Genomic DNA, 24,904 nt, shown 5'->3' with positions numbered 1-24,904 from the left:
TAGTGATAATTGGTTTCTCGCCACGCTATGGGAGCGGGCTGTTCGCAAACTGTTTGCCGGCTGGCCTGAATCTCGTTTCATGCCTCTCCCGCTATTCACCGCCCTCGTATCGCTTGAGTGAGAGTGTAACGAGGCCGGAGAATCACACCCAGCATGTTCGCAAAGTACATTCTGCACCCTGCCATTAAATGCTTCTAAATTAGATGCAATGCAAGGCAAGTAGAGAACAAAGCTCCATCTTCGAAGGTTACATTAATTTAGTATGGACAGTTTATCTCCCGAATTTCTCTTTCCCCCCACCCCTATCTCATTTTCTTCTGGGCAATGACCCCTTTTCTGGCTACTTCTCCATGGTGCTGGACACTCTCTGCCACTTCATCCAAGTGACCAATCTTCATGCATGGTATGTATTTTCCAGCAAGGGATGTAATTGTGAGCAAAAATCCAGGTTGATTTATTTCCTTTTTCACCCAAAAGCATTGAGCCCAAGTGCAATATCATTACCGGTGCAGTGGAGCGCATGAAAAACAGTATAAATGGGGATTGAGCGTGAAGCCATTCTAGTATGTCAGCCTCATCAACTTTAGCTAGAAGATGATTGTTTGAGCTACTATCAGATGAAGAAGGCATGCCCATATTACAGAGTAAGGAAAGACTGAAAAACTTGAGGAAGGAATATTTGAGATTGTGGGAGCAACACAGATGGATGTAGAGCTGTTAGCAGAAGTTACTATTTAAATAGAAATAGCACTAAAGAAATTGCTTATACTTGAGGTAGAAACATTATTGGCTCAAATCTGAGGATACTGAAAAACATTATTAAGACTGTCATTCTCAAATTTCTGTGGAGAGGAATATTGTGCCAGAGGATCACACCTTCTTCTAAAGAGGATGCTGGAGTAAGCCAGAAAATTAACTTTGTCTGACTTCAGTTGTTTGCAAACTTCTCAGAATAGAATATTCATGGATTCTCTCAGTGCTTTACCATAACTCGACAGAAGAATAACAGAAACCTCGCAGGGGCTTTGGCTGATTCTCTGGTCAGATAACGGTGAGAGATCAAGCAAACTCCATGGAAAGTCCAAGCACTAGAGTTTACAGTATGGGGGAAAATATTTGGAGAAGTGTAAAATAGTCAGGATCAATCAACATGGGGCGGGATTCTCTCAACCCGGGGCCGGTCCGGAGAATCACTGCAACCGGCACGAATCGCGCCATTCCGCCGACACGCGATTCTCTGTAGAACGGAGAATCGGCGCCATTGGCGCCAGCATGGTTGGCGTGGCGCTGGTCAGGGGCCGCTCTACGCGGCCGGCCCGCCGATTCTCGGCCCGGGATGGGCCGAGCGGCTGGCGTAAAAAAGCCGATCCCATTGGCAACGACCACACCTGCGCTCGCTCAGCCAGCGGGAAATTGGCGTTGAAGGGTTGGGGGGCTGCCTGTGGGGGGAGGGGGGGGCCTCCGACGTGGCCTGGCCTGCGATCGGGGCCAGCCTCTCTGGCTGGTGGCTTGCTTTCTTCCGCGCCGGCCCCTGTAGTCCTGCGTCATGATGCGTCGGGGCCAGCGTGTTGAAGGAAGCCACTGCGCATGCGCGGATCCCGCGGCGCCCATTTGATGCCGGGATCTGCAGCTGGAACGGCATGAACCACTCCAGTGCCGTGCTGGCCCCCTGTAAGGGCCAGAATTGCTGATCCTGAAGCCATGTTGACGCCGTCGAGAAATGTGACGGCGTTTCCAATGGCATCAACACTTAGCCTCAGGATCACAGAATCCCGCTCATGGTTCCCAAATGAATAGAGAGATGACCAATGGGATGAAAGTTAAGGGTTTGGAATAAAATGATGTATCATGGACTTACTTTAAGCCTTACTTCCTGGCTATAAGGAAGTGAGCTATTAAATTATGTAAAGAGCAAAAGGACCGGAATGGTCACAGGCCATTACAGGTAGATTCATAAGTGGGCAAAGTCACAAATGGCAAATAGAATCTTTGGTTTTATAATTAGAGGCATAAATTACAGAAACAACGAAGCAATATTGAACTTGCTAAGCAATAACCACACTCACTCAAGGATGTCCTACAACAACCACCGGCTGGTAAAGAATTTTGCTCAAAACTCCTGTTTAGTTCTTCTTAGCATCATCTTAAGTTACCTCTTATTGACCATGTATTAACAATGCATGTAAACAATCATTACTTACCTTATCCTACGTATTCATAATCTTGGGTCAATCTTGTAACCTTTTAAGGTTTGTGAAGAATGACCAAATCTTTCTTCATAATTGATTTCAGTAGCATCTACACACTTTGTATTTTAATTGTTTTTCTATTCTTCCTATTGATATTTATCTACTAAGTAAGCACTAGGAGAAGAAAAACGCAGTGTTAAGTATGTGGAACTCACTGCCACAAACCATTGTTGATACAGGGTCCAATTCTATTGAAAGAGTATTAGGTAGGTGCTTGAAAAGGATGAGTACAAAAGGTGTGGGGAGTGAAATGAGCATAAAGATCTGTGCTTGGCCGAGTGGGTCCATAGAATCCCCACAGTTCAGAAGGAGGCCACCAGCCCCACAGAGTCTGTATCGAAGGAGAATGTACAAACACCACACAGGCCGGAATCGAACCCCAGCCCCTGGCACTGTGGGGCATCAGTGCTAACCACTGTGACACCGTGCCTCCCCTGGTCACTTGGGGGAAAATTCCAGTGTAGCCTTGATGATCTGAAAGGCCTATTTTTTGGCTGTAATACTCTGCATTTCAATCATACAACCTGCATCTCTAATCTTGGCTATGTTTGAATCCAGGTCCCAGGGAAGACTGTGTGAAACAATGCTGCAGGAATAATGAAAAAATGACAGGAATATCAGTGTAATAGATATGGGATGATAAACACCTCGGTTATGATGCATGCTAGCAGCAGATTGCACAGACCATGACAGAGGTTGACTGCTACCTTGACACACAGCTCAATTCTAAAAATGATTTGTAAATATTTAGCCGAGGAAGTGATTGGAAATGTGAGAGGTATTTAGACAGGACACAGAACTGCACTGTGTGTTACCTTGATAGCTCAGTGATTAAATACACCCTCTGGCGTGGAACTGACCCTTGCAGGCCAGAAAGATTCAGTGTTGATCCCTGGGTCATGCTGAGTTTGTTAGTTGTAGCTGAACTGCAATTATGTTTCCTAAATTGGCCTTGGGCTTGGGAAGGACAGTGAAGAAAATCAGCCAATGTCCCTACTTCTGATCAATGGCCACTGCTGTTAAATGTATGTGTAAACATTGGGTTGTGGTGATATGTCGTGAATAATATTGTATGTAGTTAGCAATGTGACTCCAACCAGCTGGTGACGTCAGATATCAGTCATGTGACATCCGACTCTCGCCAGTTAGTAGTAAGGCGTACAACAGGACAGTCGCACATAGGGTCGTTCCAGGAGAGTTCACAAAACTCAAATAGTAACTTTGTTTGTATAGTATTCTGGTTGTTATCTTTCCATGTGTAAATCAATAAATCAGCATTCTAGTTAAGTCACCAGCAGTTCTGTGTGCATCATTGCAATGGCAAGGTCGCAGAACACAACATGGTACCAGGAGTATTGAACATTTAAAGGTAGCAGCAGAAAAGACAAACAAAACCGGCCAAAGAACGAAAAAGAGAACATTCTTCCACCAACCTGATGAACTACGGCCATTGACGACTCAATGCAACAAATAACGGTGAAGTTTGAGATGGAAGGTTTAAAGGCACCCCACCAACTTCAAGTCTTGGGTAGAAGTCAGAGAATTTATAGTGCAGAAGGAGGCCATTCGGCCCCTGAAAGAGCATCCTACCTAAGGCCATACCTCCACCCCATCCCCACAACCCAGCAATCCCACCTAACTTTTGGACACTACGGGGAAATTTAGCTTGACCAATCGACCTAACCCACACATCTTTGGTAACAGAGATGAAAACTGGCACGTTTTCAAACAGCAGTTTAAACTCTATGTCTCTGCCCTTGGCCTGTAGGCACAGCCTGACGAAAGGCACATTGCATTGCTGCTCATAGTGGCAGGTCCACAAGAAATCAAAATCTATAATACCTTCGCTTTTGATAGAAAAGAGGAAAGCAAAAGCATGATGAGGTGATAAAGTACTTCGAGTGGCAATGTTCTCCAAAAAAAGGAAACATTTGAAAAATATATTTTTTGTACGTGTGCAGAAACACAGAATCTATTGACAGCTTTGTAACTGAATCGAGGCTGAAGGCCCAGTCCTGCAAGTTCTAAAATCATCGATGATACGCAACCAAATAGTATTTGGCATATCGAATGATAAGCTCCGTGAGAGATTGTTACGGGAAGAAGCTCTGAAATTGGAAAATGCAATTAAGATTTGCAAGTGAGTTGGTGCACAGCAAATCAGTACACTCAGTTTGAAACATTTTGTCACGAACATGGACGCCAGCGCCATCAGCACTGTAATGCAGAAACGTGGCCTCACTGCGGGCGGGAATTTTAAGCGGCCGCCAGGAGCTGCCATATTATGCCAGAAATGTGGTAACCGACATGGGCCACGGCAATGTCCAGCACATGGAAAAGTACGTTCCAGGTGTGGCCGTATAAATAAATCATTTTGCGAGACAATATTTTTTGCGTCCTACAGTGGACCAAACGGGGTCAATCAATGTAATTGATGAGATGCCCCATGACAAACTATTTTTCGTTGATCTAATTCAACAAAGGACACGATGAGTCCGAATACAAAAGAGGAAGATGATGTGGAGGAAGAAGTCTTAAGGACCAGTTGGAACAACAATAATGATCCAGCTGATACCATCGGATACAGATGGACCATTCCAGCGATGCTAAACTGATAAAATGCAAACTCACCATGGGAGAGAGAGCAAACCTCCTCAGTCTGTGCGATTTGCACAGGCTGCGAGTTCTGCTGAAAGTTGTCAGTCAACCAGGACTGCTAATAGACTACAGTGGGAATGAGTTTGAGATGCTGGGGGCATGTGAACTTGAAGCATGGGTACACAACAGAAGACCATTTTCCATTGTGGACACGGAACATGAGTCTATCCAAGGGGCGGATGCGTGTGAGACCCTGAACCTAGTGGAGAGACTGTACGTCCCAATCAGCGAGGAAACAAAAGATTACCGCGACTCGCAGCTCGATGCTGTGGTGCAATTATCTGATGAGATATGAGCGATAGTCAAAGTGGAGGAAGATCAACCAGAGGCAGAGATGGAGGATCCAAAGGACACTCCAGAGTTCTGGTTAGCGGTCTTCAAAAATGAGGATTCATTCACATGATTCAGGAGCATGATGAGCCCATCCTGCAGCATTTACAAGATGTTGCCATAAACCTCTCAGATCCTGGACAGCCCGTGAGCTTCACTCTGGAGTTCACGTTTGAACCGACTGAGTACTTCACAGATGAGGTGCTTTCAAAAACATACCATATGGAGTCGCGGCCTGTTGGGTCAGGCTTCTTCATATGTACAATCACGGGGTGCACAGGCTGCCACATTGACTGGAAGAAAGAAAGAAATGTCACAATTAAACCATTAGAGTGAAGCAGTCGCATAAGGGACGGCCTACTCGTAAAGCAGTCGCGTAATCTGTACTCAATGACTCATTTTTCAACTCTTCACTCTTCCTGAGGTTCCAGAACATGGTGTTAGATGGAAGCTCTGCAGCAAGACTCGCTGCTGATTTGAAAATAGGTCAATTCCTGTACGAACACATAATCCCACGAGCAGTGTTATACTTCACTGAAGACGATGATGAGTATGATTATATTGACTCCGATGATGAGGACTACGAGGATATTTACGAAGACCATGAATACGATAAAGGAAGTAAATGCTGGGAAAGTATGCCAGATGAGGGCGACAATGGAACGCTAGTAAGATTGTTTCGTGGAAGTGATGAGGTGATTACAAGGGACGCCCAGTCTGCGCAGGACACTGAGAAGTGTGAAAGCTCTGAGATGGCGCACGCAGAGATGGAAAGTGAGATTGCAGTAGCAGACACCTCAGTGCAAAATGGCTCAGCCACAAAAAAAACTAACAACGGAAGATATAATAACAACTCTGGAGAAACTGGCTCCAGAGGCATATGGTGAATCGTCTCAGGCCTCTGAAATGGCTCCAGTAGTGGACTCTCCAATGCTCGAGGCCACGCCCCCGAAAGATGAGTTAGAGGAGCAAATGGCTATATAGGTATGTAGTTCTATGATGATGGATGATACGTACATAATATTTCAAGACGAGGATGAGCCACTACTTGGCTCTTCATGAATAGATGACTTAAGCATTGTAATGTCAAGTGACGAGGAGCCATCACTTGGGGCTCAAACACAGGATGGAGGGACAGCACCCAACGCTGGGGATGTGGATCCAACCCAAACACCAGAGTCTCTGCAGCCTTCCATTGAGGGTGTAGACTTGATCATGACTGCACAGTCCCTGAGAAGAACGGCAACACGAGATGTCTCAGCAGACGATCCACAAACTACTGCTCCCATGGAACAGGCCAGCGGTAAAATTAGTCCTGCCAAACCCAAGCGATAAAAGAGTCGTCACAAAATCAGACAGAAAATTATTCTCAAAACCAACAAGAGGAAGAGAAGGAGAGTGGGGGATACTGTGAGTCCCACTGATAACATCAAGCAAGAAGACATCAACAATGCAGCCGACAGGCCAGAGAATACACAACGACACAGTAGTAAAAAGCATTGTGTAATCACACAAAAGAAGCTGGTTGCACCAGAAAGTATGCAACAATGCAGTAGCAAAAAGCATCGTGTAAAGACAAAAAGAAGCTGGTGTAGCAGGCATGGCCAGTAAGGATACTGGTCTTCAGGACGTACCGCGTCAAAAAGCTAAGGCACAAAAGGCCGGCACAGAAACCAATCTTCCAGAAAGCTGACAAGAGCGCAGACGATCAGCAGTGTGATCCTGTTGGAGATACAAAATGAGCTGTGCACATGGGACATATTGAGAAGGCATTTCATGTGAACTAAAGCAGTTAACTCTGTATATACATGCCACATGTGTTAAATAATACCAATCATGTTTTGTATATAAATGTTAATATCTCCAAAGGAAGGGGGATGTGGTGATATGCCTGTGAAAAATATTGTACAATAATAATATTAGCAATGCGACCTCCAATCAGCTGGTGGCACCAGACAATGGTCATGTGACATCCGGCTCTCGCTAGTTAGTAGTAAGGCGTATAACAGGACAGTCGCACATAGGGCTGTTCCAGGAGAGCTCACAAAGCTCAAATAGTAACTTAGTCGGTATAGTATTGTGGTTGTTATCTTTCCATGCGTTGATCAATAAATCAACTTTCTAGTTAAGTCACCAGCAGTTCTGTGCACATCATTACAACGGCAATGTCACAGAACACAACATGGATGAGGACTCAGTCATGCCTGATTGCGATGCCCATCAGAATTAAATAACCATTAGTTTTTGGTGGAATGACACAATATCCAGAATGCAATTCTGTGAAACCTGCAAACATATAAACCGGAGACAAATAACCAGAATCCAGAATATTGGTTTATTTTATGTGGCATCCTGAACGTTCCAGTCATTTAATTTTTTGATTAAGTTTGTTCCCACTTTTACAGTTTGGATTTAAAAAACTAAAGGCTGTCCAGTCGTGCCTATTGGAAATTAGATTTGTTTTCGTACTTTTTACATTGTTTATTATTTATTCAACATAATTTATCGATGGTGCTTCAATGCTCAACATTATTACAAAATTCATCAGTATTTTCCGAGTCAGTGACAGATTCCAATTATGATTAATGCTCCGTGGCTGAGAGATTTTATTGACCTTCACTAAGAGGCCAACCTCTGCTAATTTTAGAATAACTTATGTCTCGGCCTGTTCAAAAGCATTTTCCCCTCTGTGATTCTTGATTATTAAGTGCCTGTCCCAACTTGCGTTTTTTCTCGCCTCTCGTTGTGGGTATATCCATTATATTTGCTTATATATTAACGATCAAATTGATGACAAGTTATATAGCAGCAACCTTTAATATAGCACCTTTAACGTAGTAAAGATCCCAGAATGCTTCACAGGTACTGTTGTCAAACATAATTTGACACGGACAAATGACCAAAAGCTTAGCCCAAGGGGTAGGTTTTAAGGAGCCTCTTGAAGGTGAAGAAAGAGAGAGGTAGGATAGTGATTTAGGAATCAAATTTGAGAGCTTCGCTCATGAAGGCATGTTTGCCAATGGTGGGGCGCATCAGAGACAGAATTGGAGGGGTGCAGAGATCATGGAGGGTGTTGGGCTGAGGGAGAAAGAGACACTAACACGAAGGATAGTGGGAATGGTTACCGAAGGCCCTGAAATTATAGTTTTATGCATTCAATAGGAAGGAAAGAACTGGGAGAGTTCAGGGTTTGAACTCCAGGGATAGGGCTAAGGTGGCCGATGGTGGAGTAGAGATTGGTCGGGATGCATAGGAAATCAGAGACAGGGACTGATGGCCACAAGATGGGATTTAGGGCAGGAGAAGACAGCAGATATAGGATAAACAAATACATGGAAAAAATTCCTACCGCAAATAAAACTTGTAAATTCAGTTTGTTGGGAAACACTAAGCCACTGAAGGTTGGACAGAGCTCCACTCTATGCAAATTGTTAATGTTTTAAATGCAGGCAGGAATATTAAAAATTTTGATGTGAACGTAAAAAACTGCCTGAGGTGTGTAATGTTCTCTGTATGCACGGATGGCGAGGTCTTTGTAGTTGAAATGATCAGAGAACATACGGCTTTGTAAATGAACAAAACTGTTTATTAATTAACTAAAACACTAAAGGGTTTTTATGACGTCTACTAAGATTATACTTGGATACGATGGCTAAATATAAACAACTTGTGGTGAACGTATTGCTACTGCAATTCACCACTGTATTGTCCTGTATTATGTTGATGTCCCTGTGGGCTCCGCCTGTGGCTCGCCCCCTCGGGGGTGGTATATAAATCTGCAGCCTGTAGGCGGCACTCAGTACAGAGCAGTCGCAGGCAGGCACAGATCTAGCTTATTAAAACCACTGTTCACTTCTACTAATCATCTCGTGTGAATTGATGGTCGCATCAATTTAATAAGCTAAGATATCGCAATGGAAGTCGCCCTCAAACCTGATCGACTAGAACTCAACCCACAGGTAGCTGAAGCCAAAGGAATCTTCTCACATTGGCTCCGCTGCTTTGAGGCCTACCTCACCGCCTACTCCTCGCCCGCCGTCACCGAGGCACAGAAGCTGAGTCTCCTCCACGCCCGGGTGAGCCACAGAATCTCTTTACTAATCAAGGACGCCACCACGTATGCAGACGCGGTCGCGAACCTGAAAAGACATTACGTGAGGCCGGTGAACGAAGTGTTCATGCGGCATCTCCTCACCACACGTCGTCAACGCCCCGGGGAATCGCTGGAGGAATATCTACGCGATCTTAGGGTACTCGCTCGGAACTGTAACTACAAGGACGTCACGGCCTCGCAGCACATGGAACTCACCATCCGGGACACCTGTGTGGCTGGAGTACGGTCCAACTATGTCAGACAACGCCTGCTCGAAAAGGGCGCCCTTGACCTAGAAGAGACGGTAAAACTCTCCACCTCATTAGAGGTAGACTGCCAGAGGCTAAATGTTTTCCTCTCCGACCACGCAATTTCCTCATGGGCACCAGAGGCGTGGCCATCACCTGTCCCGAGGGTGTCCCAGGCCTGTGCCGCGCGGCTGCCCGCCCAATCCGGGGGGCCGTCTTGCTATTTCTGCGGTCAGAACCAGCACCCCAGGCAGCGTTGCCCAGCTCGGAACGCGACCTGCAGCGACTGTGGCAAGAAAGGACATTTTGCCAAAGTCTGCTTGGTCCGACCCAAAGCTCCAAAATCGCAGGCCCGACTCACAGACTCACAGGCCCGCAGACCCTGCAGCGTGGCTGTGTGCCTTCTGGTACCGCCCCCTTCTGACGCGTATGTTTTGTTATGCCCTTGACGTAGCATAAGCTGCTTCCTTGATGTGCACTCTGACAAAGGAAGGTTCAGACTTGGAGATAGCTTTAACACATTTATTGAATTGTTAACTATTCTTCTACTTGGATTCGACTCTCCTGTTAATCCTGCTATAGCTACTCAGACTGACGAACCAGTCTGCTACAATCCACGTGGTGGGTGTGATGTGTTCAATTAAGCCTGTGTACTCACTAAGTGTTGCCACTGGAAAGAGGAAGATCATGTGTGCTGTGTCCTTATATATGGGTTGGTATAATGCCCTCCATTGGTAGTGTTACCTCTGTGTGTGTCTTTAATGCCCATTCATCATGTCCTATCTTACTGGCCTATTGGTTGAATGTCTGTGTGTCATGTCTCGGGTGCTCCCTCTAGTGTCTATCTAGTCTACATGTATTTACATTAACCCCTTGTGTATTTACAGTGTCCTAGTGTATATGCATTAGCCCCTTGTATATTTACAGTGATGCATATCACCATAGCGTCATCCGCCTTGTGTGTGGGCTGCCATCTTTAACTCCGCCTGACACGTGCGACTCATGGGGGCCATCATCTTCAACCCAGCCCGCCATGTGCAACTCATGGGGGCCGATATCTTGGCCACCATCTTCAATGCCGCCCGACACATGCGACCGACGGGGGCCGCCATCTTGGCCGCCATCTTGGGACCACCTCGCTACCACCGACCACGCCGGCTACCCGCAGCTCGGTGCTGTCACTCTCGACCAGTCACAGCCCAAGCACCTCAAGAACTCCATGATGACCATCCGGGTCAATGGGCACGAAACGCCCTGCCTGCTTGACTCCGGGAGCACAGAGAGCTTCATCCATCCGGACACGGTAGGGCACTGTTCCCTCCAGATTTCCCCTGCGTCCCAAACAATCTCCCTTGCTTCTGGTTCACATTCAGTGCAGATCCGGGGGTACTGTGTCGCGAACCTCTCGATACAGGGCGCCGAGTATGCCAATTTTAAACTCTATGTCCTCCCCCATCTCTGCGCTCCTCTCTTGTTAGGACTGGATTTCCATTGCAACCTCAGAAGCCTGACTTTGAAGTTCGGCCGACCCCTACCACCTCTCACCATATTTTTAAAATGTTTTTATTTTCTTTAGCACAGAACAGGCCCTTCGGCCCTCGATGTTGTGCCGAGCAATGACCACCCTACTCAAACCCACGTATCCACCCCATACCCGTAACCCAACAACCCCCCCCTTAACCTTACTTTTTTAGGACACTACGGGCAATTAAGCATGGCCAATCCACCTAACCCGCACATCTTTGGACTGTGGGAGGAAACCGGAGCACCCGGAGGAAACCCACGCACACACGGGGAGGACGTGCAGACTCCGCACAGACATTAACCCAGCCGGGAACCGAACCTGGGACCCTGGAGCTGTGAAGCATTTATGCTAACCACCATGCTACCGTGCTGCCCTCGCGACCCTTAAGGTCACCCCCTCCCTCGCTCTTCGCGAACCTCATCTCCGACTGTAAACCCGTCGCCACCAGGTGCAGGCGGTACAGTGCCCAGGACAGGACTTTTATCAAGTCGGAGGTCCAGTGGCTCTTGGGGGAGGGGATCATTGAGGCCAGTAATAGCCCCTGGAGAGCCCAAGTGGTGGTCGTCAGGACCGGGAAAAGAACCGGATGGTTGTAGACTACAGCCAGACCATAAACCGGTACACGCACCTCGATGCGTACCCCCTTCCCACATAGCAGATATTGTTAATCAGATTGCACACTACCGGGTTTTTTCCACGGTAAATCTGAAGTCCGCATACTACCAGCTTCCAATCCACCCGGAAGACCGCCACTACACTGCCTTTGAGGCAGACGGCCGCCTCATCCACTTCCTCAGGGTCCCCTTCAGCGTCACCAATGGGGTCTCAGTCTTCCAAAGAATGATGGACCGAATGGTTGACCAGTATGGGCTGCAGGCCACGTTCCCGTACTTGGATAATGTTACCATCTGCGGCCATGATCAGCAGGACTACGATGCTAACCTTCAGAAGTTCCTCCAAACCGCCCAAGCCCTCAATCTCACCTACAACAAGGAGAAATGTGTTTTCCGCACAACCCGACTAGCCATCCTCGGCTATGTCGTGGAAAATGGAGTCCTAGGGCCCGACCCCAACCGCATGCGCCCCTCCTGCAACTCCCCCTTCCCCATTGCCCCAAGGCCCTGAAAAGATGCCTGGGGTTCTTCTCATATTATGCCCAGCGGGTCCCCAACCATGCGGACAAAGCCCGCCCACTTATCAAAGCCACCATCTTTCCCCTGACGACTGAGGCCCGCCTGGCCTTCAGCCGCATCAAGGCAGACATTACCAAGGCCGCGATGCATGCGGTGGACAATTCCATCCCCTTCCAGGTGGAGAGCGACCTGTCAGATGTCGCCCTGGCCGCTACCCTTAACCAGGCAGGCAGGCCCGTGGCCTTCTTTTCCGTACCCGCAACGCCTCCAAGATTCAACACTCCTCTGTCAAAAAGGAAGCTCAAGCCATTGTGGAAGCTGTGCGGCATTGGAGGCACTGCCTGGCCGGTCGGAGGTTCACCCTCGTCACCGACCAATGGTCGGTAGCCTTTATGTTCAACAACACACAGCGGGGCAAGATCAAGAATGATAAGATCTTGAGGTGGAGAATTGAAATCTCCACCTATAATTACAATATCGTGTATCGTCCTGGGAAGCTCAATGAGCCCCCAGTTGCCCTGTCCCGCGGCACATGCGCCAGCGCGCAAGATGACTGACTTCGGGCCATCCACAATGACCTCTCTCACCCGGGGGTCACCCGTCTTCTCCACTTCATCAAGGCCCGCAACCTGCCCTACTCCACCGAGGAGGTCAGGGCCATGACCAGGGACTGTCAAGTCTGCGCGGAGTGCAAGCCGCACTTCTATCGGCCAGACAAGGCCCACCTGGTGAAGGCCTCCCGCCCCTTTGAGCGCCTCAGCGTCAATTTCAAAGCGCCCCTCCCCTCCACTGACCGCCATGTGTACTTTCTCAACGTCGTTGACGAGTACTCCCGTTTCCCCTTTGCCGTCCCATGTCCCGACATGACCGTGACTACTGTCATTAAGGCCCTGCACAGCATCTTCACCCTGTTCGGTTTCCCCACTTACGTCCACAGTGTCCAGGGCTCCTCTTTAATGAGCGATGAGCTACGTCAGTACCTGCCTGGTAAGAACATGCCTCGAGCAGGACTACCAGCTACAACCCCCGGGGAAACGAACAGGTGCAGAGGGAGCACGCGACGGCATGGAAGGCCGTCCATCTGGCCCAATGGTCTAGACATCTCTCAGTTTCCCGCTGGCAGGAGGGCCTCTCCGACGCGCTCCACTCCATTCGGTCGCTCCTCTGCACAGCCACGAACGAGACCCCTCACGACCGTCTATTTGTCTTCCGCAGGAAGTCCATCTCCGGGGTCTCGCTTCCATCCTGGCTGACAACACCGGGGCCTGTCCTCCTCCGGAAGCACGTGAGGAGCCTTGGTTGAGAGGGTCCAGCTCCTCCATGCCAACCCTCAGTATGCCTACGTGGCGCACCGCAACGGATGATAGGATACAGTCTCCCTCCGGGATCTGGCACCCGCCGGTTCCCCAGCAACCATCACCAATGCACCCCCCTACACCGACTATCACCACAAACCGAATCCCTCACAGCGGGCTACCAGTTGCCCCCCTGGGGATCCTGAACACCGCCCCCGCCCCTACACGGCCTACACTCCCCCTTCCCCCATCGCCGACACACCGTGATGAAGCTCCAGATGACACGTTCCCGGAGTCAATGAGTCCAACACCCATGCCCGTAGCGGCAGGCCCAACACCCATGCCTGCAGCAAAGCCAGAGCTGAGGCGATCACAGAGAATGATTAAGGCTCCGGACAGACTCGATATATGAGCCCACTTCACCCCTGCTGGACTTCAATTTTTAACAGGGGGTGAATGTGGTGAACGTATTGCTACTGCAATTCACCACTGTATTGTACTGTATTCTGTTGATGCCCCTGTGGGCTCCGCCTGTGGCTCCGCCCCCTCAGGGGTGGTATATAAATCTGCAGCCTGTAGGCGGCACTCAGTACAGAGCAGTCGCAGGCAGGTACAGATCTAGCGTATGAAAACCACTGTTCGCATCTACTAATTGTCTCGTGTGAATTGATGGTCGCATGACAACTATGATTAACTATCATTAATTACTGCCGATTCAGGAGCTGTTCAATGTGCAACTGTATTCTGTACTTGCTATCCAGCTTGTGTCTTTGTGCTGTCCAGGAGAATACATCCTGTCTCCCATGTGCATGTCTTCCAGTGGCTTACTCCTGCCGCCACGCCACCTGTAGTCGGATGCTAGAATGCATCCCATGTGGCCTTTCTTCCAGTGACCTACTCCTAATGCCACGCCACCTGTGGTTGGATGCTAGAATGCATCCCATGTGGCCTTTCTTCCAGTGACCTACTCCTGTCGCCATGCCACCTGTAGTCGGATGCTAGAATACTAATCTATACATACAGGCACTAATGTTTACATACGGTTTGGTTATTACATTATATACAGAGATGATAGTTCACATATCATTAGAAGGTGTCAGGCTTACTGGGTGCTTTTTAGAAGTGGCTTTGTACTAGTTATACTGTATCCAGTGCAAAGCCAAATAACAACACAAATCATCACCTAGTAGCAAATTGTGTCAGGAATTTGGATTGTCTGCCTGATGTTAAGGAGTGCATTTCCATGAAGCTCTGCCTCTGGAAGCGGGTTTTCAGCTGAAGACGCAATGTAACGGGAGTGGAGTTTCCATCCCTGTCCCAGATAGGTACTGTCTCCCACAAACACAGAACCGACCGTGCAGTTGATGCATTCCAACAGTTGCCTTTTGAGGAGTCCAGCATTTGAAAAGTTGGAATTTTAATGAATGGGGAATAAAATAGGAAAATAAAAACAACAGGCTAATTTAACTAATTCACGATCTCTGCCAGCAGGATAGATTTACACGTTTAAACCTTCGGAATTCTGCTCCCTCATGTTTGACTGCTAGAGCTGTGAACAATATGGGTTCGCAGTGTGGGACCTTACTGTTTGAAATGTCACTACTTTCCAGCAGTGTCTGTCCATTGAATGGCCATTACACGTTCAGTTTGATTAATTAACGTCCTAATGCACATTTTCATTGCTGCATATCTGCTTTCCTAATCTTTTTTTTCCTGGCTTACTCCTCGTGGCTGGCCTCGAACAGGTTTTGGAACAGGCCGGCGAACTGCCCCCAGGTGTCCAGGAAACCTTCCACTGACCCTCAGATGGCTTACATCTTCTCCAGGTGGAGAAATTCCGAGAGGTCAGGGAGCCAGTCTGCAGCTTTGGGTGGTGCTGCCAATCGCCAGTCGAGCAGGATTCTCCGGCGTGTGATTAGGGAAGTGAAAGCAAGGGCGTTGGCCCCCTTCCCCATTGTGTAACTCTGGCCGCTCCCATACCCCGAAGATTGCCACTATTGGGCATGGCTTCACCCTCACCCCCACAACCTTGGACATTGCGTCAGAGAAGGCTGTCCAGAACCCAGCAAGCTTGGGGCAAGCCCAAAACATGTGGGTGTGGTTGGCCAGGCCCCTCTGGCACCGTTCACATTTATTCTCACTTCCGGGAAGAACCTGCTCATTCGGGTTCTGGTCAGGTGCGCTCTGTGCACCACTTTGAGCTGCATTAGGCTTAGCCTTACGCAGGAGGAGGTGGAGTTTGCCCTGCTCAGTGCTTTGCTCCAGAGTCCCCATCCTACCTCTGTCCCCAGTTCGTCCTCCCATTTTTGTCTGGTCTTGTCCAGTGGAGACTGGGCTCTGTCCAGTAGCTGTCCATATATTTTCCCACATAGCACCCCCTTCTCGCTGCTGGTGCCTATCAAGTCCTCTAGTAGTGTGTTTTCTGGGGCCCCGGGTACCCTACTGTCTCTTTGAAAAGGAAGTGTTTTATTTGGAGGTGTCTCAATTCCTGTCCTTTTGTTAGTTTCCACTTCCTCGTCAGTTCGTCCAGTGTCTCTTACCTGAAACGATGCTGCCTCCATCCACCTTGTTGCTGGACAGTTGAGGAGTTCTCACAAGTGTCCTGTCTGATGACTTTACCTCCAGCAGCATTTCTAAATCAGATCATCTGGTCATTATCACAATGCTGTTTGTGGGAGCATATGCAATGCCCAAATTGATTGCTGCCTTCTGTGTTTTTTAATGAGGTTATAGAGCAGGGGTGGGCAAACTACAGCCCGTGGGCCGCATGCGGCCCGCCAAAGGTCTTTATGCGGCCCACCAAGTCATTAAAAAAATTTTTTTTAAATTTTTTGTTAAGGTTAATGGGGGGGGGGGGGGGGGGGGTGCTGTTGGGTTACTTACTGGTATAGGGTGGATACGTTGACTTGAGTAGGGTGATCATTGCTCGGCACAACGTCGAGGGCCGAAGGGCTTGTCTGTGCTGTACTGTTCTATGTTCTATATGAGGCGCCCAGAATCATAACCGGGTGAAGTAATTATTTTACTTAATATACTATGCGGCCCTTTAAAATTGTGAATTTCTGAATGTGGCCCTTGCACGGAAAAGTTTGCCCACCCCTGTTATAGAGGGTTTATGAGCAGAATGCTGTTGATGTGATGTATATGGACTTCTGTGGTAGTATGGCTAGAGAGATCATATTACCGGAGAACCAAGCTGCCATTGGTACAGCAGCCTCGCTGCCCATTGGCCCAGGCAAGTCATGTGCCTCTCTGCCAATTGGTTGTGGCTGGTCATGTGACTCCCCACCGATTGGCTGAGAGGTTGGTAGCTCCGCCTACAAGGCAGGGTATAAGAGCTCGTGTTGGCTGGCAGTCGGCCTTTCTCTGTACGACCACTGCCTGGCTCACATCTAGCGTATTAAAGCCTGTTGTTTGGAACTTCATTACGACTCGAGTCCAATTGATGGTGCATCAACTTCCAAAAGATGTTTGATAAAATGCAACATCACTGGCTTGTCAGCAAAGTTGAAGCCCGGGGAATGAAAAGGACAATGCTGGCTGACTAACAGGGAACAGAGAGGAATATTCAACAGTCGTTTTTTGGACTAGAGGAAGGTAAATCATGAGTTTCCCCAATGGCTGGTGTTATGACCACTGCTTTTCTTGATCTGTTAATGGCCTAAAGTCCGGAGTATAGGGCGCAATTCCAGAATTTACAGATTATTCTAAACATGGAAGTATTGTGAACTGCGAGGATCCAGTGGTAAACTTCAATGGGACATGGCAAGACAGGTGGAATGGGCTGATACGTTGCAGATGAAATTTACTAGAAAGAACAAAGAACAAAGAAAAGTACAGCACAGGAACAGGCCCTTCAGCCCTCCAAACCTGCACCAACCATGATGCCTGTCTAAACTAAAATATTCTACACTTCCGGGGTCCGTATCTCTCAATTCCCATCCTATTCATGTATTTGTCAATATGCCCCTTCAATGTTACTTTCGTCCCTGCTTCCACTGCCTCCTCCAGCAGCGAGTTCCAGGCACCCACTACCCTCTGTGTAAAAAAACTTACCTCGTACATCTCCTCTAAAAATTGCCCCTCGCACCTTAAACCTATATCCCTAGTAATTGACCCCTCTACCCTGGGAAAAAGTCTCTGACTATCCACTCTCTCTATGCCCCTCATTCCAGAGCTGGCACAGGGCGGGCATCAGGCAACTGAGGGACATGTTCATAGAGGGGAGGTTTGCGAGCCTGGGAGAGCTGGAGGAGAAATTTGAGCTCCCCCCGGGGAACACGTTTAGATACCTGCAGGTGAAGGCATTTGCCAGACGACAGGTGGAAGGATTTCCCTTGCTTCCCGATAGAGGGGTGAGTGATAGGGTGCTGTCAGGGGTCTGGGTCGGAGAAGGGAAGGTCTCGGACATCTACAAAATAATGCAGGAGGTGGAGGAGGTATCGATAGAGGAGCTGAAAGACAAGTGGGAAGCGGAGCTGGGAGAGCAGATAGAAGATCGGACATGGGCGGATGCCTTAGAGAGGGTCAATTCGTCGTCGTCGTGCGCAAGGTTGGGCCTCATCCAATTTAAGGTGCTGCACAGAGCCCATATGACGGGGACTAGGATGAGTCGGTTCTTCGGGGGTGAGGACAGGTGTGTTAGGTGTTCGGGAAGCCCTGCGAACCATGTACATATGTTCTGGATGTGCCCGGCACTGGAAGAGTTCTGGGAGGGGGTGGCGGGGACGGTATCGAGAGTGGTGGGAACCAGGGTCAAACCAGGGTGGGGGCTAGCGATTTTTGGGGTTGGGGTGGAGCCAGGAGTACAGGAGGCAGGGGAGGCCGGAATATTGGCCTTTGCGTCCTTGGTAGCTCGGAGAAGGATCTTGATTCAGTGGAGGGACACAAGGCCACCAAGTGTTAACACCTGGTTAAACGACATGGCAAGCTTCATCCAATTGGAAAGAATCAAATTCGCCCTGAGAGGGTCGGTACAGGGGTTCTTCCGGCGGTGGCAGCCCTTCCTTGACTTTCTGGATCAGAGATAGGAACTGGAGGCCGAAACAGCAGCAACCCGGGGAGAAAGGGGGGGGGGGGGGAGGGAGGGGGGGGGGATAGCAACGAAGGGAGCACGTCAGCGGGGGGTCGCGGGCAATGACTGCCTGAGGCCATCGGCAGAAAGGGAAAAACGGTTTGGTTGCTAGACTGGTAGCGCGGGGGGGGGGGGGGGGGGGGTGGGGGGAGGGTGGGGGGGTGCGCGCGGGGGAGGGCGTGGGGAGGATTTTCCAGGGGGGATTTGTTGTGTTATAATTTAAAATGTAGTAGGGGTAAATGTTTGTATCGAAAAATTTCAATAAAAATTATTTTAAAAAAATAAATAAATAATTTTGTAGACCTCTATCAGTTCCAGTGAGAACAAACCAAGTTTATTCAACCTCTCCTCCATACCAATGCCCTCCATACCAGGCAACATCTTGGTAAATCTCTTCTACACCCTCTCTAAAGCCTCTACATCCTTCTGGTAGTGTGACGGCCAGAATTGAACACTATACTCCAAGTGTGGCCTAACTAAGGTTCTATACAGCTGCAACATGACTTGCCAATTCTTATACTCAATGCCCCGGCCAATGAAGGCAACCATGCACGGTAGCATTGTGGATAGCACAAATGCTTCACAGCTCCAGGGTCCCAGGTTCGATTCCGGCTTGGGTCACTGTCTGTGCGGAGTCTGCATATCCTCCCCGTGTGTGCGTGGGTTTTCTCCGGGTGCTCCGGTTTCCTCCCACAGTCCAAAGATGTGCAGGTTAGGTGGATTGGCCATGATCAATTGCCCTTAGCGTCCAAAATTGCCCTTAGTGCTGGGTGGGGTTACTGGGTTATGGGGATAGGGTGGAGGTGTTGACCTTGGGTAGGGTGCTCTTTCCAAGAGCCGGTGCAGACTCAATGGGCCGAATGGCCTCCTTCTGCACTGTAAATTCTATGAAATTCTATGCCGTATGCCTCTTGACTACCTTCTCCACCTGTGTTGCCCCTTTCAGTGACATGTGGACTTGTACACCAAGATCTCTCTGACTGTCAATATTCTTGAAGGTTCTACCATTCACTGTATATTCCCTACTTGCATTAGACCTTCCAAAATGCATTACCTCACATTTGTCCGCATTAAATTCCATCTGCCATCTCGCCGTCCAAGTCTCCAAACGATCTAAATCCTGCTGTATTCTCTGACAGTTCTCATCGCTATCTGCAATTCCACCAACCTTTGTGTCATCCGCAAACTAACTAATCAGACCAGTTACATTTTCCTCCAAATCATTTATATATACTACAAACAGCAAAGGTCCAGGCACTCATCCCTGCGGAACACCACTAGTCACAGCCCTCCAATCAAAAAAGCACCCTTCCATTGCTACTCTCTGCCTTCTATGACCCGGCCAATTCTATATCTATCTTGCCAGCTCACCTCTGATCCCATGTGACTTCACCTTTTGTACCAGTCTGCCATGAGGGACCTTGTCAAAGGACTTACTGAAGTCCATATAGACAACATCCACTGCCCTACCTGCATCAATCATCTTTATGACCTCCTCGAAAAACTCTATCAAGTTAGTGAGACACGACCTCCCCTTCACAAAACTGTGCTGCCTCTCGCTAATACGACCACTTGCTTCCAAATGAGAGTAGATCCTGTCTCGAAGAATTCTCTCCAGTAATTTCCATACCACTGACGCAAGGCTTACCGGCATGTAGTTCCCTGGATTATCCTTGCTACCTTTCTTAAACAAAGGAACAACATTGGCTATTCTCCAGTGCGCCGGGACATCACCTGAAGATAGTGAGGATCCAAAGATATGTGAATTGATTCATGTTGGTAGGAAGAATGAAGAGAGTCAATGTGAAATAAGAAATACAATTCTAAGGGGTTGCAGGAGCAGAAGGCCCTGGGTGTATATGTCCACAAATTATTAACGACAGCAGGACATGTTGATAAAGTGTTTAATAATGCATCTGGGATCTTGGCTTTATAGATAGGGATATAGAAGTTGTGAACTTTTATAAAACATTGGCTTGGCCTTAACTAGAGTATTGTGTCTAATTCTGGTAGGAATTATGAATTTAGGAAGTTTGTGAAGGCATTGGCGAGGGTGCAGAAAAGATGAACAGAATGGTCTCAGTTATGAGTAACTTCAGTTATGTGGATTGATTGGAGAAATTGGAGCTGTTCTCCTGGGACAATATTAAGAAGAGATTTGATAGACAGGGGCTTGCAGAGAATAGACAGGGAGAAATTCTTCCCATTGGTGGAAAGTATTGTATTATGGTGTCACCGCTGAGCCCAATGTAGCATTATGGGTTAATCTGTTAAGTCTCAACGAAGAGATCTTGAGACTTACATGTTTATTTATTTATTTAATAAATTTAGAGTGCCCAATTCTTTTTTTTTTCCAATTAAGGGCCAATTTAGCGTGGCCAATCCACCTACCCTGCACATCTTTGAGTCGTGGAGGTGAAACCCAAGCAGACATGGGGAGAATGTACAAACTTTACATGGACAGTGACTCGAGGCTGGGATCAAACCTGGGTCCTCAGTGCTGTGAAGCAGCAGTGCTAACCACTGCGCCACCGTGCCGCCCTAGACTTATCTGTTTAAACATGAACTGTTTATTGTTAATCTCGAACTATTTATTGATTCCAGTTCAAGAATCATAGAATCATAGAATTTACAGTGTAGAGGTCAAATCCTGCACGGTGCTGCTTCTCCATGCAAGCAGCTTCTGGAATGTTCTCGCTGAGTCCCTTACCGTCTGACTTGATACATCATGCGATGGGCGATGTGATTCTTCAGTCCAACCTTAACCCTTACTCAGCCAAGCATGTTTTCATTACAATGACATGCAAGCACATAACACAACAGAAGGGCCGAGAACCGTGGCCACTAATTTAGGGAAAAGAAGCAATGGTGACGTGAGGGAACATTTTTTAACAAAGCAAATGTTACTGGAATGTACTGCCTGAGAGTGTGTTAGATGTAAATTCAGTCATGCTCTTCAAAGGAGAGCTGGATAATTTCCAGAAAAAAGGAGAATTACAGGCTGCAGCGTAAAAATGTAGGAGTGGGACGAGGTGAATTGCTTTTGCAGAGAGCTGGCATGGAAACTGCAGACCAAATGGCCTCCTTCTGTCATGTAATACTTCTGTGAGTTAATTAAATGTGATTAGAATACACATCCTGGAAATGACAGGAACATGCAGCCAAATGAAGATTAGGAATTTTGAGAGGTTTCCCACTTGGAAATATGAATTCATGAAATCAGCAATTCCACCACCAAATCATCCCATACCGCCACCAAATCAAGACAACAGAATAGCCTCCAAACAAAGCAGGTAAAATCTCTTATAAGTCAGCAGGCTCAGGAGGAACAAATGAAGAGGGCACAGAGTAGAACACATACCTCCACCATGCTGTGTTAACCAATTGTTGTTATAGTGATGCAAATCATTCCTGAGGCTTTTCCATGCCTGGTTGATGCTCTGTAACTATAAAGGTGAAAAATTATTTTTATGAAGAGCTTCCATCTCACTCAGGAGGCTTCAGGCCAATGCACATCCAAGAACCTGTTCTGAAAATCCTGCTCACATTTGACAGCTGTGACAAATTGTACCATAGCAGCTGCAACAATCCACATCAGTCTAAAAAAAAACAACATTCTGAAGGAAAAAAATCAATTTGCACGCTCTCCCATGTCAATGACCCAATTTTGGAAGCTGAGGTAATTTATAGAAAACAAGCAAAGGAAAGTACATGGAGCATATTAAAGTATGCGATGAGCAGAAATTTCCTCAAATTAAATACTGGGAAGGGTGATGCTGTTGTTTCAGTCCCTGCTTCAAACTCTGTTCCCTAGCTGTGAACTCCATCCCTCTCTCTAGCAACAGTCTGTGATCAAGCCAGTCTGTTCACAACCTTGATCCTGAGATGGGATTCTGACCTCATATCATGCCATCGTTGCCTATTTTCACTTCTGTAACATTGCTCAACTTCACCTGTCTCAGCCCATCGACTGCTGAAACTTTAATTCGCGACTTTGTTATCTTTAGACTTGACGATTCCAACACACTCCTGACTGGCCTCCCACATTCTGCCCTCCGTAGACTTGAGGTCATCCACACCTCTCTGCTGCTTGCTTCGCAGCAAAGGGCTTTTCCCGATCACCCCTGTGCTCTCTGAACTGCATTGGTTCCCGGTCAAGCAACAACTTGTTTTTGAAGTTCTCATCCTTGTTTTCAAATCCCCCCATTGCCTTACCCTCCCTATCTCTGTAATCTCCTCCAGCTCCACAACCCTTTGAGATATCAGAGCTCTTTTGATGCTGGCCTCTTGAGCATCCCAAAATGCAATTACTTAAAAATAAAATGTATTTATTACCAACATGTATCAAAACAGGTTACAGCGAATAAACACCCCGGGAAACATACTTCCCAACAATCAACTATACAGTCTGTACAGATTTTTCCCCTTTTTCATCCCCCCTCCCCGCGATGAACAGCTCCTCAAACACAGTCACAAACATCCCCCACCTTTCCTCAAACCCCCCTGAAGAGCCCCTTAACTCATCCTTTAACTTCTCTAATTGCAGGACGTTGTACAGGTCACCCAACCAAGCCTCTACCTCTGGTGGCGATGCCGACCGCCACTCCAGCAAAATTCACCACCGTGCAATCAGAGAGACGAAGGCCAAGACATCGGCCTTCCTCCTCTCCATGAGGTCTGGCTTCTCTGAAACTCCAAATATCGCCACCAAAGGGTCAGAGTCCACCTCCTCCTCCACTATCCTGGCTAAGAGCGCGAACACTCCCGCCCAGAATCTTCCCAATTTTTCGCAACCCCAAAACATGTGCGCATGATTCACTGGCCCCCGTCCACACCTCTCACACTCATCTGCTACCCTCTGAAAGAACCCACTCATTCTTGCCCGAGTCATATGCACCCTGTGCACCACCAAAATGCCATTACTTCACCATTGATGACTGTGCCTTCAGTTGCCTGGGACCCATCCCTGGAATACCCTTCCTACCCCTCTCTGCCTCATTACCTCACTTTCTTCCTTTCTCTTTAACCAAACGTTTGGTCATAGGACCTAATACCTCCTTGTCTAATTTGGTGTCATACTTTGTTTTATAATGCTCCAGCAATGCCCCCTGGGGCACCTCATTGCATTAAAGCTGTTGTATAAATAAACATAAGTTGCTGTTTTTTGGGAGTGGGCATAATTTTTAAAAATTTTATTCAACTTTATGATACTTGTTGTTCAGCTTCACCATCCATCTCAAGGTTTCCGCTTTGCAACAGTGCGAGAGAGCAGTGCGGAGGACTACATGAAGAAGGGCTTTCCTGAGATGCATGAATACACAAGAAGGTTCAATGTTCCAACTACCCTGGATGGAGTGGCACATCTGAAGTAAGCAACCTGACGTTACAATTACGGCTTAACATTGTATCAATATTGGCACCGCATTTGCCTGCATTGGCAAATACAGGTAGTTCCCTGATTGTTCAAGTAACTGACAGAACTTGATAACAAATGGTAGCTGGACCATTTACCGTGAGGAGGCACGGTAGCACAGTGGTTGGCACAGTTGCTTCACAGCTCCAGGGTCCCAGGTTCGATTCCCGGCTTGGGTCACTGTCTGTGCGGAGTCTGCACTTTCTCCCCGTGTCTGCCTGGGTTTCCTCCGGGTGCTCCGGTTTCCTCCCACAGTCCAAAGATGTGCCGGTTAGGTAGATTGGCCAGGCTAAATTGCCCTTAGTGTCCAAAAAGGTTAGGTGGGGTTACTGGGTTACGGGGTAGGGTGGAGGTATGGGCTTAGGTAGGGTGCTCTTTCAGAGGGCCTGTGCAGACTCGATGGGCCGAATGGCCTCCTTCTGCACTGTAAATTCTATGAAATTCTATGGACAATGCTTTGGGTCGGAGATAGACCCCGGAGAGGAGGCTGAGCAAATATATTGGCCGGAATTCTTCTCAGTTCGCGCCCTCGGCTGGGATTCGGTGGTCCCGTTGCAGTGAATGGAGTTTTGGCTGAGCGCCAAATTCTCTGTTCTTGCTGGCAGTGGGGGCAGGGTGAACTCAGACCGGAGAATCCCGGCCAATATTCTCACAATAGCTGCAGTCAGAGAAATTGTGAGACATGTGGCAACAGACTGGAGCAACTTCTATGATAAATAAAAAATTATTTCCAGTCCAATTAAAACTGCAATGTAAATATTTCCTCAAGGGATTCTAATTGTTATGGACAGGGGAGAGATAGCAGCAGGATGGGTCCTGCTTTTTTCACCTCTTAACTGACTGAAGACAGGTGTGTTTCTAAATGTGTTTTAAACCCCTGAGTGCT

General features: G+C 47.8%; 1 protein-coding gene across 1 annotated transcript in view; it reads left to right on the top strand.

Annotated features, from left to right (window-relative positions):
• The window catches only part of grin3bb (glutamate receptor, ionotropic, N-methyl-D-aspartate 3Bb), a 94,571-nt gene that overhangs the window by 49,871 nt on the left and 19,796 nt on the right, over positions 1-24,904 (top strand). Inside the window, exon 4 of the mRNA XM_038778341.1 lies at positions 23,828-23,973. Coding sequence (XP_038634269.1) covers positions 23,828-23,973 — 146 coding nt within the window. The remainder of the gene's footprint in view (positions 1-23,827; positions 23,974-24,904) is intronic.

The sequence above is a fragment of the Scyliorhinus canicula genome, chromosome 18 (genome assembly GCF_902713615.1).
Source record: "Scyliorhinus canicula chromosome 18, sScyCan1.1, whole genome shotgun sequence".
NCBI classification, from domain to species: Eukaryota; Metazoa; Chordata; class Chondrichthyes; order Carcharhiniformes; family Scyliorhinidae; genus Scyliorhinus; species Scyliorhinus canicula.
The sequence above is the reverse complement of the archived record's forward strand: the minus strand, read 5'-3'. Positions and strand labels throughout refer to the sequence as shown.